Source organism: Cebidichthys violaceus, unplaced genomic scaffold (genome assembly GCF_023349555.1).
Source record: "Cebidichthys violaceus isolate CVI_PGR_0920_01 unplaced genomic scaffold, fCebVio1.0.p SCAF_21, whole genome shotgun sequence".
Lineage (NCBI taxonomy): Eukaryota > Metazoa > Chordata > Actinopteri > Perciformes > Stichaeidae > Cebidichthys > Cebidichthys violaceus.
Genome location: NW_027176384.1, coordinates 7,670,711 through 7,686,428, shown reverse-complemented (window position 1 = coordinate 7,686,428; position 15,718 = coordinate 7,670,711). Strand labels below are relative to the sequence as shown.

The window sequence follows — 15,718 nt, the reverse complement described above, 5'->3', positions numbered from 1 at the left end:
AATCCACCGTGAGGAGTCACAGCAACGCACTCAGCTGTCGTCCTATTCAATGTTGCTGTGATCTAGATGTAGATTCATTTTGAGTCAACAGGATATTGATAGAGGTAAAATAACAGATAGCAGGTGTTTGTGAATACAGGGTGGTCAGGCATCCAACCTTCTAAGGCCTCCAGCTTCCATCTGGCCCTGTGCATCAACCCAGCTGAGAGAATACAGCATCGTGATGGCTGCCCGCTCGCCATTATGACGGGTTTGGGTGTGGGAGCGGGGATGAGGGACGTAGGGAGAGATGAAGTAGGTCAGACAAAATTAGACCACGCAGGGCTTGAACTGTACACAGGACCTCCCGTCTGGCAGAGAGCTGCCCAGCCTATCTGCCATGGCACGCATGAAGCAGGCCAAGAGAGCTGGCTCAGGTTTCCATCGGGGATACTACAGCATTCACTGAAGCACAAACGATGATTTCTATACGTTTGTGTTTTTCTGAATTTGTTCAGTCAACTTGAGAGACCTTGCTTGAGTAATATGTCACAGTAAATATATCTTGATTTATATATTTTGATCTGAAGAGATTCCTTCCACTCCTTATGTTCATGTTCTGATGAGAGGCTCTGAAATATGAGATTTGAGAGTGGGCTGCTGAGCAGTGTGTCACTGATGAGCTCTGTAATAAGAAGGAGTGGGTGTGGTGGAAAGGAGAGTGTGACTTCTTATACTTGACTGTATGACTTTGAAGCGAGATTGTGTCACTTTAAGATCCATACAATTCAATACACCATGTATTTTTTTGCTACAGTTGCAGTGTGTTATAGCTTATGGTGACCAACAAGGGAATAAGGGAATAAGGGAATAAGGGGGCAATAAAGCTGCATTTAAGGGGGACCAAGAAATACTTTTAAAAGGCCATTGTGTAGCATTTCTAGGAATATAGTACAAATGGAATATAATACTAATAACGTGTTTTTCATCTGTGTTCTTGAAGAATCCAAAAATTGTTGTGTTTCCGTTAGCTTGGCATGGACCCCCATATCTACAGGAGGGGTCTCACGTTACAATTTCTTTCTTATTATATATGTGTTAAACTGTGTGATATAATATGTCTGGAATAAAATTACTGTGTGAAATGCAGTTGATCAATCTGGTGTGAAGAAGAAGAAACAGACTAGCTTTGTCTGGGTGGTCCGTGTACGTTTTGATAGTTTGTTTTATTGTTTAATTGAAAAAACGAAAAAATACAGAAATACCATGTTTTTTTCGGTTTTGGTTTTTTAACCAAAAAACAAAATAACAGTAAAGTACAGCCGTTTTTCTGTTTTTGTTGTCTGAACCAAAAAACTAAAATACGAGAGAACCAAACTCCAATAAATACTGAGCCTTTTGTGTTTTAAGACAGGTAACCCGGAAGTACGAGTATGTCAAAATAAAAGCCAAGGCAATAGAAGCGTATGCAAGACATTTTTATTTATAGTCTATGATCCAAGCACATACCAGGGTAACATTAGAAGGAAAATAAATAAATATAGATAAATAAACCGGGAGTGTGTTAGCAACAGTAGTTGATTACATGCAGTTTAATATGCATGCATCCATGAACACAGCAAGAATCAAGTTTTGGATTAATCAGCGCATTGTTTTTTGCAATACAATTTGTAATATAGTTTAATCAAAGTCATTTGTGTGTGAGCAGAATTGTTGCTGTTAGCGCTGATATTTATTTTTCCACTGTATTGTGCTGTTGCTTGAGTGAATGCAGCATTGATATGGAGGTATATTTGTGTCTTTATTACGCAAACAAAAAAAATGTTTTGAGAGCAAATTTCTCACAAAGCAATCAAAAATCAAGTTTGTAAGTGAAAATATATAAATGGAGAATAAATTATTTGTTAGTTTTACTTGCTAGTTAAACCTTTGCTCTCAAATCAAAAACCTACAGTTGAGTTTGGATGTAATGGGCGGGGCATACGCTGCTGAATGAACCAGGAGTTTCTATTGGTGGGTTTGACTTGGCTCTTGGCACAATAACGGGAGGTTACTGAGATGAGCGACATGGAGGTTTTGTCAAAATGATTTTAAATGTAGCAGCGCTTCACTTTGTTTTCATAGTGTCGTGGAGTCTCTTTTTTAAAGACCCACTGTGGGCTAATGCAGAAAGTGAGGCTTCATGTCAACACAGCAGCCCTCCATGATCCCCTGCATGAGGGGCAACAACTCTGCTGTTTTTCTTGTGGGGGAGGAGAAGCTTCTTATACCTCTTGTTTTTTTCTGCATTCATCTGCTCAAAATCTCTTGATTTAATAATGAACTGAGGCCCTCATTCTCCACCTTCCACTCTTTTATCTCAAGCACTTCTTGAACAACCCATCCAGCCCTGTCCACATTGCAGCAGAGGAACAGCCTTTTAAAACCCTACATTGTCTCTACTGATGGCTTCCTTCATGTAACACCTGTCTGTGAGCAGTATGGAGTGGGGGCTTACTAAGCAGTGGTGAGCTGCGTTCAAATGAGTGCTCGTTGGGCAATAGAAGCCCATTGCCAGAATACTCTGAATAGCCTCTTATCAGGGTCTTCAAATCCATACCATCTTCATGACTACTGCGCAAGACAGATCAGGCCAGAAATTGGAACTCCAAGTCAATTCTGGCAGGTCCTCAGAGTTTTCTGTGGAGCCTTCAAATTTCATGATTTGCGGCTAAATTGAACTTAAACGGCAATTTACAGTGCTGCTTACTGATGAAAATATTACTTTTCTTGCAGTAAACCACAAGAGGTCTTTTAGCATGCAGCCATAAAAGCCACCCAAAATATTATACAGTTTGCTGCATCAGAATGTGACAAACACAGAGGTGCACACTCACACACGAGCAATAGCATGATCCTCCTGGTGAATAATAATATTGTAGGTAATATATTATCATAGATAGTAATAATATAATTATATAATTTGTATAACATATACAACAGTATAACAATAACAGTCTATAATACTGGGGCCTTCTGCAAAATTGATGAAAGTATTTTGCTTTCTTAAAACTTTTGAAATTGTGTGAAAAGATTTTAGCGTTCTTCCATTGTAGTACTACTGCTTTTACACGAGTACAGATCTCTACCATGATCCTATACCTCTACTATTATTTACAAGCTCCCATCTGTTAATACAGTTTTCTGTATTCTGTACTTTTAAACAAATAAAATTTTAAGCTTTTTAAGTGTAAATGAGATTAAAATTCGGTGTATTATTGTTTGTTATAATAGAAGTATTTGAAGTTGTAACCGTGCCAGCTTATGCACCATGGTTTTATCAAATAGTCTCTCTGTTTGAACGATGGGGTGCCGACTGCATATCTGACAAAAAGAGTCATGAATGAATAGTCATGAATGTGTAATTACCATTGACAGCAACTGTGGTCTCCAGGGTTTGCTTTTTTATGCCAGTGTGTGTGTGTGTGTGTGTGTGTGTGTGTGTGTGTGTGTGTGTGTGTGTGTGTGTGTGTAAGCATGACTGCAGTACAGAGCAGAGGCAGGGGGTGTTATCCTGAGTGTCTCTTTTTGTGCATTTCAAATCTCCCTGGACTCCAATAATGCAATTTTCAGTAAGTCTTGCCAGAGATAATTAGAGCAGACGTGCAGTAATGTTGCCAAAAAAGGAAGCTGCTCTTTCTCCAATATCCAGGTTATTACAGTTTTGGTATGCACATACAGTATTTTAGAGAATCACAAAATACCACCAAAGAGTAATAGCATGAAATGTATTTACACTTGGCTTTGACAAAGTGCAATAGAAATATTAACCAATTATGATGTACATGAGGTATGTGACTTCCACTTAACCATGTTTCCATTCACTTATTTTTTTTGTTGATCTTTAAGTATTGCATTAGAAAAGCTGTATGGATATGGTAAAATTTGATAAAACTTCCTAAATCATTTTTTACGCTTGTGGTGTTTTTTGCCTTAGTCGAAAAAGAGTTAATGTGCTAAACGTGATCTGGAAACGCCTTAGCGAACATTGGAGCTGCATTACTGATTGTACTGATGTGTCTGCTGTCGGCATCTTCCCGGATATTTCAATAAAGAGCAAATCCTGGTCTTTGTCTACGGACAGCATGAAGTGTGGCCTTGAAAGAACCATTGAGACTTGATTGAAACAAGTTCCTGAAGACCTATCTCCATACATACAAAGTCAATGCAAAGAAGCGAGTAGACGTGAGTAGACACGAGTAGACACGAGTAGACACGAGTAGACACGAGAAGACACGAGTAGACACAAGTAGACACGAGTAGACGTGAATTCCGCCGAGGAGTGAGAATGAGGCGAATGACACGACACGAATAATGCATCTCGATGAAATTCAGAGATTAGAAATAATTTAACTGCCGCAGCGTCATTCTGGTATTATAGGGGTAATCCGGTCAAATGAAACCAGCAACACATCTAAATGTTTGACCAAACAACCAACGCTGCATTTTTTAACACATTGTTGTGGCTTTTAGAAAACATTTCGTGTCTTTCTTCCCCACTGTTGTGATTCAGTATTTCTACAGCTCAGCGCTCTCATCTCCATTAGTTCACATATCTTTTTGACTCATTTTGATACATTGTCAGTCAACCATTTATTCTGGAAATCCCACACACATCACAAGGCCAGGGGACTCAGAGACAAGTATAATTATACAGTGAATGACTCCCTTGACTGATTAGTTAATAACTTTTGAAGAACATCATTTTTCTGACAGTCATTGTGTCAGTCAGAGTAGGTAATTGAAATGTATGTTGAAGGTCTTCACACAATAGGGTCTCATACAACAGCATATTTATATTGTTTTAGGAAAGAAGAGTGATTTGCTAGTGTCTTAAGTATTTAATTAATAGCTGCAGACATAGTCTCCAACTAAATAATGTGGAATAATGTTATCTTAGCATTCCAATCATTCCTGCTCTGTGTGTCACCAGAGTGGATCGTATGTAATGACCCATGAGTCAGTGTTATTTCTTTATTCAAAGGTTTTTAAAAAAATCTTTATTTTTTTTCTCTGCAGGTTCCATTGCAAGATGCTCCTACATCAAGTATCACTACTCCTCGGCTACGATACCCAAAAACCTCTCCTTCAACATCACCAAGACAATAAGGCAGGACGAGTGGCACTCCCTCCGTAAGTCTGCTCCACTTTCTTTTCTTTCTTCTGTGCTTCTGTGACAGCATACCATTTGCTTGTTTATGGAAATGCTTTAAGCTGACTACTTTTCATTTCACTCTCTGAAAAGTGCTCATACTGGAAGACAATTTTTGTAACTTAACGAAGCAAGAAAAATAGAAATGCATTAGCCAGAGAGTTATTCAAGGCTCTGTCTATCTTTATGTTTAATTGACTTAGAGCAAATTTATTAAAAAAAAGCAGGAAAATACCATTGCGATTAAATTGGCTATAGAGCACTTCCTCCATTTGATCTGATGAGTTCATTTTTCACAAGTCGTAAGGTCTTCCAAAAAAATGTACATTATACGTTTCTCTAACCACAGGTATGAATGTCAATGAGCGTAACTATTATGCAACAAGTGTAAACTGAACGTCAACTCATGGTTTCACTTGGGGAAGTGTAACAGCGGCCTCCGAGGTGAAAGTCCTGTGTTTGTTTGACCCATTCACCACCCCACTTTCTCTTTACACTCATTATATCATGCCACTTTCAATGGAGTGGGCAAAACTCCATGCAAAAAAGTCCACATTCAACATATCCCTGGTTTGCTGAAACAAAACACTACAAACATGTGTTCCTGTTCTCTTGGTGTTGATTAAAACTAGCAAAGTGTTCTCTTGAGCAGGTTGTGTGTTGCTGTAGGACAGGGAATGTGGTATTGGCAGGAATCAAACCAACAACATTTTCAGTACGAAGCATTTACTTTAACCACTCGGCGATTCTGCTAGCATTATGTCGAACTGCGTTTGTCCATTCATCCGCCCACTACTTTGTTCTGGAGCAAATACATTTAAACCACTTCTGACCAGTTAGTTGTGAAATGTATTGTGTCATGGTCCCCAGAATGCTATCTGTCCGGACTCCATAAATCCAGGTGTTCTTGGTGACACCCTCACCTTTCATTTAGAGCCTCTTGAGGTTACCACTTCCTGTTATAATCTATACCTGTTAATCCACTAGGGTTAGGCACTTGAGTTTATCCTAGCTCACATTGGGCGAAAGGCAGAATGCACCCTGGACCCCAGTTGGTTGCTATGCTGCTTAAGGTCACAACTTGGACTCAAGAGACAGACAGAAGTGCTCCAGGGGGACAGGCAGGAGGATGATGACCGGACTGCCGGAGTTGCTCTGGGAACTGGGGCTCTGGGAACTGGGGCTCCAGAGACGGGTCTCTGGGGGTCAGGGCTCCAGAGACTGGGATTCTGGATCGGCAGCAGCTGGGACCAGGGAAAACTGGGGCGTGGCGAGAACAGGAACTGGGGAAAGCTGGGGTCCGGCGATGACAGGAACCGAAGATCGCTGCGAAAAACCCACCAGCCACAGCTCCCCTTTAAATAATCCATCTGCTGGTTCCATTTTGAGGTTGGTTGGTTCTGTCAGGGTTAAAGCAGAAATTGTAGCAGGGGATGGATTCAAACGCAAAGAGACACGGGGAACAGAGGGATGTTTGAAGGTGATTTTAATTATCAAGAAAATGGCTGGACACTGGCAGGCTGGGGGCTACCAGGCTGATGGCTAGGTGACTGATCAGGGGTGTTTAGGAATTCCCTAATCCAGTCAGGCAAAGAACCCACCAGCGACGGCATTGATGAAGCCTCCCTACGTGCCAACCTCAGCGCAGCCTCTTCTATCTCCCTACAAGGAGCTCTCATTCATTCTCTGGTAGCAGGGGATGGACCCAAACACAGAGAAACACGGGGTAACAGAGGGATGTTTGATGGTGACTTTACTTATCAAGAAAATGTTCAAAACAAAACTTGCAGCGCGGAGGAGTCTAAAAATGTGGAACCAAAAATATACAAGGAAAACCTGAATGGGTAAAATTCATAAACAGGATATGGTAATTTAGGCAAAAAACACGAGAGATGCATACATGATGGCAGGGAACATAACAGGAAGCATAGCAGGGCTGGACAGAGCAGAGCAGAACAGACAGAACAGACAGAACGGAACAGAGCAGAACAGAACGGAACAGAGCAGAACAGAACGGAACAGAACAGACAGAACAGAACAGAACAGAACAGAACAGAACAGAACGGAACAGAGCAGAACAGAACGGAACAGAACAGACAGAACGGAACAGAACAGAACAGAACAGAACGGAACGGAACAGAGCAGAGCAGAACAGAGAGAACAGAACAGAGCAGGTTCTGGAGCAAGAAGTGAAGTGAACACAAGGCACAAGAGGCAGGGAAATTCAAAATAAAACAGGAAACAAATTAAACAACCCGTGACGAGGCCGTGATATTTCAGGGTTGGGGCACAGTAGAGATTTGTTGGTCAAAGCTTAAACCTGAATTATTTATTCTGACAAAATATTCCATATATGTTTTTCTTATGCCCCCACTTGTTGTTCTCCTACTTGTATATTTTATTTACCCTCAAGTGAAACAGAAACCTGAGCAAATATCCCCGGTAAATGACTGGTGTTGAGACATGCTTCCTGCAGTCAAAAGCAGATCTGTTTTTTTGTCTCTTAGTCTACATTTGGTAAATCAGCAAATTGCATATATCAGTTTGACAGTTCATGGCATTACATGTAGCATATTTAACTCTAGACCAATGTACAGTTTCCGCCAGGAGATCATCAACCTCAAATAATTCCCTGACAAGGACAAAATAAGAGAAATGCTACTGTAAATACTCTGAACATGTTTGGTTCAGTTACTACCATTTTCTGCTTTGGGTTTGGCTCGTATGCATAGGAACAGGAAGGATGTTTTCCATCTTCACTATATCAGCAAGCTCAGGAAAACACATAGCTCATACTTATGGCAGGAAGGTCACCACTCCCCAGTCAGAGCTGTTTAATGTTCTTATTACCGGGCCTATCCACACACCATCTCAGTGCTCCACTGTTCTAACCGATGGCCTGTCACTCCGATGTAGGTAAAAAAAACAAAAATAGCAAAACCCTGTCCACTGATTGGGCCTCTGCACTCACTACCATTTCAACAAGAAGTGCCAGATTAAATCTCAACACTAATGACCTTACATGATGAAATTACATGAAGGCCATGAACTAGGTCCGGATGTGTCAGTTTATAAGGAGTCTCTATGAGAGTCACACACAGTGCTCTCAAGCCATTTATTCAACATTACAGTCATTTAGCAGACGCTTTTATCCAAAGCGACTTACAATTCAGTAACTATCTACACACCGTAGGCACAGCTATGGGAGCTATTGTGGGGTTAAGTGTCTTGCTCAAGGACACATTGACATGAGACTAGTAGAGCAGGAGCCAGGGATCGAACCACCAACCCTCTGATTGAAAGGCGGCCCGGCTCTCCACTTAGCCACCCCTACTCCGGGTACAATAATGTGATCTTTAAGCGGGCGATAGGAGGAGCTCTGTGTCTTAAACAGAAGACATAATATCTGTTGAAACTACTCTTACACTATTTTTTCCCCCAGTCTAAATCTGGTAAATCACTGTACTACATCAATCTGTTTGACAGTCTATGGCATTGCTTTCAGAATATTCATCTTTTGACAAGAATGACAGCTAATTTCATCGTAGATTAAGCTTCCATTATCACCGGGGTGAGACCTTGAGGCTATTTGCACACAGGCATAATCACAATAGGAGTAGGAGTAAAGAAGACGTGTTCCTAATGGAGAGATGGATGCATCCACACCTTTTTCAACATCTGGCACATTAAACAAGTGTTAAAACAAAGACTGGTTAATTTGTTTAGCCATTTTAACAAATCTTTGTGCAGCCAGTCCCTAAAAGGGAAAGACCAAAAACTGCTTTTTATGTATAAGTAAGCCCACTTCAGCTCAGGCCGTTGAAGCTGTTTAGTCAGCAGGCAGAGCTTAATAGTTTGCTGTTCATATTCCGAGATGTCCTGGACCAAATCCACCCACACTGCCTCGGGCCTTGTATGGATTAAGTTAGAATGACAACCTAATCTTGACTTTTATGAAGTGTATGAAATTGAGCTCAGGCAGGCCTGACAATTTTTCACACTCCCATTACATAGATTTAAGAAAGCAGTAGGGTGACACTGACACTGCTTCAAAGAGTCAGAGATGAACATGATACTCATTTGTTTCTGTCAGTCACAAAAGCTGCAGTAACTCACAGCGGCACCAAAACCAAAACCCCTTTTTCTATTACTGCAGAACATCAAAGCAGAGAGTACACAATATCCCTTCTCCTGCCCCCATTGTCTGTCACAGATGCAGACAGCACTGAGGATGCATACATTTTTTCATGCTGGCTTTTAGACATGTTTTTCTCATTCTGCAGCTTAGGGATTTTGCTACTTCAAAAGGAAGTGCAAATTGTCAGCTAGGGAAAGTTGTCAATGAGTGACAGTGTATAATCCCAGGTAGCAGCTGAAGGATGTGGCTGAGGCTAATTGTTCACCAGGAAGCCCCCCCCCTCCCCCCCACACACACACACTCAATCTCATCATCCTGATGTGGCTGCTGCTGTTCGTAGATTATGCAGTGAGCAGACATGCATGAAGATGACAGGGATTTACCTTATTGAGAAGCATTGAGTTACTGCTACTTAAAAGCTTTGCAGCTGCTTTCATCCTGTTACCTGATAAGGTAGAACCTCCTCCCCATCACAACCTCTTTCACACTCCCAAACAAACAGCACAAACAAGCTGAAGCTACATCCACCCTGCTACGTTTCATTTTTAAAACAAAAAACATATCTGTCCAGACAAGCGTTTTAATGCCATTTCAGAAATAATCTCCGCCCATACTACCAAATCTTAAAAAACATATGACATGCGCCATTCACTTGAACTAGACATTTGAGTGCCGGTGTAAATATGATATATATATTAAAAAATCATGAAAATTCACCAGAATCTCTTTCAGCTCAGACTCCCTCTGGGCCCCAGGTAAGGCTTTACTGCCACCTTCGCCTACCATGCAGAATCCGGCGATTACATTTGCACTATGTTACGATGCAAGTGCTGTGGTGTGGAAGAGATGGTAGGCCACACAAGAATGGGTGAATGTTGACATGTAGTGTAAAGCACTTTGAATGTTTGGATGACTTTATAAATAAAGTCCATTTACCATAAGAAATAACCACACCGTGGCGCATGGGGTAGAGAGGGTCGTCGATCCTTGGCTACCACATGTCCTGTGGCGAAGTGTCCCTGAGCAACCCCTATCTGCTCCCTGGGTCCTTCTCAGCAGGCCACTATACTAAGGATGGGTTAAATGCAGAAAATACATTTCCACACTGCAGGACTAATAAGGAATTTATTTATTTATAAAATACTTGACAGATAGAAATGTTGGGCCTAGTTTCTGCAAAAAAATCTTCAAATGTCTTGCCTGAGAGCATCACTTTGATGTGAGGTAGATTGAATAATTATCAGTGTGTGCACAGTGTAAACAGCTTTAGAATTGTTGGAAGGTATATATTTGCACTTTTGACAGAGGCTAGCAGTTTCCTTTGCTTCCAGCCTTTGAGCTAAGCTAATACCTCTGCTACATCCATTCTGGAAACACTGAGATGAGATTTGAAATTGAGAAAGAGGGAGATAAACCAAAACCAAAAACAGTGTTTTGTGCAGATTGTTAGGAGATCATGTACAGTTGAGTTTCTGTTCGCTCATACAACTTAGCAAGCTATCGTAATGGCTGTGGCGCACACCCAGACCTTTCCAAATCTCCCAAAAAAACTGTACTTTAAGTTTTGCAACTTTTACTTTGATAGGCCTACAGTACAGTCTGTTTATAGATTATATATATACAGTTATTTTCCAGTTATCTGTTGCCATTAGCAGGAGGAAATGTGTTGCAATTGAGGTCTCCAGTTTTTTGATGCACAGCGTTGGTACTTTCATCAAATTAATTTAAAGGGGCACTCCACTAATTTTAAACATTAAGATCAGTTTACTCAATATGAGGTATAGGCCTACTAATAAGCCTGTATAATAATTGTCAAGTTCAACCGGGATGATTTTGTAGTGATATCATCATGTTTATCTTGGGCCTGGGGAATTTATAACAGCGGTGAGTGGAGTTTGAAAGACATGGCTATTTACCAGCCGGGGAGGGTTTGATGAAATATGCTATTGAGTTGCATTATGGGAATTGTAGGATCCAGCATTTTGGAGCTTGACCCATTAGGGCAGTGATTTTAAACCAGTGTGCCGTGAGAGATCGTCAGGTGTGCCATGGAAAAAAGTCCAATTTCACTTAATTGGTCCAAAAAAATATTATTTAGTTTCTGCAAATACTTTGCCATTGTTGAGCGTCTGAGCTGTAATATACTGTCTTCCATGCCAGTGGGCGGCAGTAGGTAGCACAATAATGACTTTGTTAATTTAAGAGAGTAGAATTAAATGATGGGAGAGATTGAGGTGACAAGACGAACAGCGATGGAGAAATATTTGAAAATGAAAAATGCAGACTCTGAACTGGGCCCTGATCTCCGGTTCCTGTCATCGCCGGGCCAAAGTTTTCCCTGGTCCCAGCTGCCGCCGATCCAGAATCCCAGTCTCCGGAGCCCTGACCCCCAGAGACCCGTCTCCGGAGCCCCAGTTCCCAGAGCAACTCCGGCAGTCTGGTCATCATCCTCCTGCCTGTCCCCTGGAGCGCTTCTGCCTGTCTCTTGAGTCCAAGTTGTGACCTTAAGCAGCATAGCAACCAACTGGGGTCCAGGGTGCATCTTGCCTTTCGCCCAATGTGACCTAGGATAAACTCAAGTGCCTAACCCTGGTGGATTAACAGGTATAGATTATGACAGGAAGTGGTAACCTCAAGAGGCTCTAAATGAAAGGTGAGGGTGCCAAAATGCTGTCTTGTCTGAAGTCACAATTTCTCGAACTGGAAATATTGGTCTTGGCAGTGTTGAAATAAGTACTCAAAATGTTTCTAAAGTAAAACTATCAATTATTATTAATACAACTAGTAATACAATGCAGTAAAAGTCGTGCATTCAAGTGTTTATGAGTGAAAGAAGCATTATCAGCACAATGTACCTAAGTCCACTTAACATATTTTAAGGTGTAGCTTTCAATTCTAATATGATGCAGAATAGTTTAATGAATAATGATGCATCCCATTTTAAATAATATTTTTTTTTCGGTCAATTCTGAATCTGCAACGTAACCAGTAACATTTATCTGTTGAGTAAATGTACTACAACAAAGTTTTCTTCTGAAGTACACAGTAAGTACTAGACTATACAGCTGATTTGCGTATTTATTTATTTTGAAGTGCTTTGGGGGCTTTTTGTAATTTATTTTGGATTACAATGAGTTAGAATACTAACATAATTCAGAACTTTTCATATATAAATATCATAATAAATCTATAGCTTTTGGTGCCCTTTTAGTAGTGGGCTCAAGGCCCAGGTTGCCGATGGTAAAATCAGCCCTTGGTGTTTTTTTACCTTGAGCCAGACTGTAGGCCTACTTCACTGGTGTTTCTGACCATAAGTAGTCGCAATTTGAGTGTTTGACGCAGCTTTGTCATCGCAGGCGTATTGCTCAGGACGCAAGGAAGCGCAATGTTTTGGTTTTCAAGAAAGCTGCAAGCAGCAACACCACATGCCAAGCATTCAGCCCTTTCTGAACAGGCTTGTTCTGAACCGGCACTGCATATATATACCCCAAATCTGTTGGGCTCTATTGTACAGTCAACCTTGTCAGCTGCATTGTGAAGGTCCTCCTTGTGAAATACTTGCATTTGCAAGCAATGTATTGTATGTTTAGAGAGAAAGGTAAACACATGCAATTATTTATGAGGTGCAAGAGTCACTGAGCTGTTGTTGGGAACATCCTGTATCATATGACTGTGGGAAACATTCTGCCGGTTCTCTACATCCTCAGTCTTTTCTAACCAGTGTCCTCATGATTTCATTCTATCATCATCACAGTCCATGTCAGATTGTATTGACAGGTACGGGGTGTTAAAACTTCAAAAAGTTCCTGCATGTTCTCCTGCTATCTGATGTCAAGTTAAAGGAATTGTGCTAAGCAGCAGGCAATTATGGTGACAACAATTAGCAGAGGAATCAGTTTGTTTCCATATTTAGACATGGTGAATGGGCTGATTGGCATGACAAGCATTACTCACAAACACACTTGCACACTATCTCACTGTCCCTCATACATAGCGTGGATCTGAAGGCATATGGATGGAGCAGCAGCAGACATTGGTGTGGATTCATTCCCTCTTGTTATGAATGATTGATGGGAAGTACAATTAAGCTTAATTAACAGAGCGGAAACACTGCAGAATCACATAGCTGGCAGTCCTAGATGCACCTCATTAGACTTTGTGTGCCCGAAACACATCCAGATTAAAGGAAATCAGTTGTGTCCAACCAAGTGACCACAGTGTCCACAGGCCCAGTGATTCATCACCGCTCATCTATATAAAGCTTCCATCCTGAGGGAAGAGCTGTGAACTGTGTCCAGCAGGACGGCCACTGTCTATAATCCAGAGAGGTTGTGTGGAAAGTCTGATATTACAAATAATGTGTTTCCATGACATTGAACTTAGTGAATGGATACATGCTATGTTGTGATGGGTCATTTTCATTAAGAAAGTCTAAACTTGGTTTAGGAAAAGATCAAGATTTGGCTTGAATTAAGTATGTTACGTATGTAAGTAACTTAAGTTAAGGACGTAAAGTATGGTACATATATGTGATGCAGTAAAGTATGTTACTTAAGTTGGAATAAGTCCATGTTGACTTTGGTTTCACACGGGACAGAATTCAGTCTCCTGGGTGAGTAATAATGAATTATAAGTCGCTTCGGCTAAATGACTGTAATGTAATGTAAATGTAATGAAGACTGTGCCTCTGTTTATACTACGATAACTGACTTCCTCCTTTACTCCCGTTATAATTACACTTGCCTCTAGAGGCAGCCCTGCACGTGCAAAACTGGGTACGTGGAGCGCCATCGTTTGACATGAAGGGTCACTGATCAAGCTTCTATATTCAACAAGTTGGGTGTGACAACACTCGACGACATTCAATAGTGGTCTTCAAAAATAACAGAAATTGGCCAATTCTAAGTGATGCTAAGAAGTGAAGTTAGTCATAAGCTCATAACACTAATAAGCGGTCTTACAATTTTTTGACCCTGATTCTGTTACTTCAATTGAAGTAGTCTTGGAAAAATTTTGAAATTTAGACTCATAATGTTAAGAAGATTTCTAGCATTGAGCCGGTAATGAGCGTTCATTGGAAGATAAAAGTGGTTTTGACCCTATTCCAAATGTCAATAGGGATGGCATGGACATCTGAGCCCATCATCAGTGCCCAATGACATTCAAAAGTGGTCTTGAAAATATATATATTTTTAAATGCCTAGTTTCCAATGTCTTGGACATTAATATGACATCCAAAGGGGGTCCTGGACCAGCCAATGTGAAATGGATATAATCACGTCCATGTGAAATTGAGCATTTACTGGTATAATAATTGTGTGGCAATGCAGCTGAAAGTGTGCGGGTTTTGGAAAAATAAAGTATGTAAGTAAGTAAAGCACAAATATTGTTGTGGTGCATTACAAAATATTTTTATGGAGAAAATAATTCATACATAAATCACAAAATACATTTGTTAATGTTTCTGTGTGCATTCATTAATATTGAGACTGACCCCATATCATAATCTTGCCTGACAAGGGGCTCCTGTGTGTGTGTGTGTGTGTGTGTGTGTGTGTGTGTGTGTGTGTGTGTGTGTGTGTGTGTGTGTGTGTGTGAGACGTTACCCGATTAATTAAAGTCCAGGACATGAGGGGAGTGACTTGTGAAATAAACCCACAGCTGTGTCTAATTGTACAGATGTCATTTACAGCTATTACAGTTTGGTTTATTTCATTACAAGAAATGACGATTGAAAAAAAAAAGTTTTGTATTTGGCTGCTGAGTAAATTTTGTGTTTGCATCAATAGCTCTATCTTTTGTAAATTATAATATCATGTTATTTATTTCAGTGGTTAGATTTCAGGATATGATTTTGCCATAATCAATACTTTACCTTTTTATGTTATTGTTCATCTCATCCATCATACAAACCAATATAGATTATTGCATAGGCTAACTGCATCTCAAATACAATTTATGAAATTGAACTTGTGATGCTTTCTGAGCCTGTTTAAAGTGTGATTCCTTGGTATGGTGAGAATGGTATACAAGGACAACTGGAATAGCATGAACTCAACTAAATAAATAAAATGTCATAGAATTCCTGCTGTTTCTGAGGTGGTACATGTAGAATATAATGGTTACGTTAATCCACTCTTTGCTGCTTTATATTGGTCCATGTGCATAATCCTTCTCTGCATTTGAACTTGCTTAAGCTGCTGAAAATAGCCTTGCACTCTCTACTTCCATTGGAAATGGATGGTGGAAGAACTGTGCCACATCTCCAGTGCACACAGTCAAGTGCATGAGTCACCGCAGCCCATGGATCTATCTGGCAGAGCTTTGGGTTAGCGGACTTGTCTCTGATCACCTCACAAAGCAAGCAGTAGATTTCTAGCCTTAACTTACAATATCCGGTAGCTGCTTCC

At 40.6% G+C, this 15,718-nt stretch overlaps 1 protein-coding gene across 1 annotated transcript in view; it reads left to right on the top strand.

Annotated features, from left to right (window-relative positions):
• LOC137877311 (transmembrane protein 178B) overlaps positions 1-15,718 on the top strand; it is an 80,265-nt gene that overhangs the window by 37,684 nt on the left and 26,863 nt on the right. Inside the window, exon 3 of the mRNA XM_068717126.1 lies at positions 5,038-5,151. Coding sequence (XP_068573227.1) covers positions 5,038-5,151 — 114 coding nt within the window. The remainder of the gene's footprint in view (positions 1-5,037; positions 5,152-15,718) is intronic.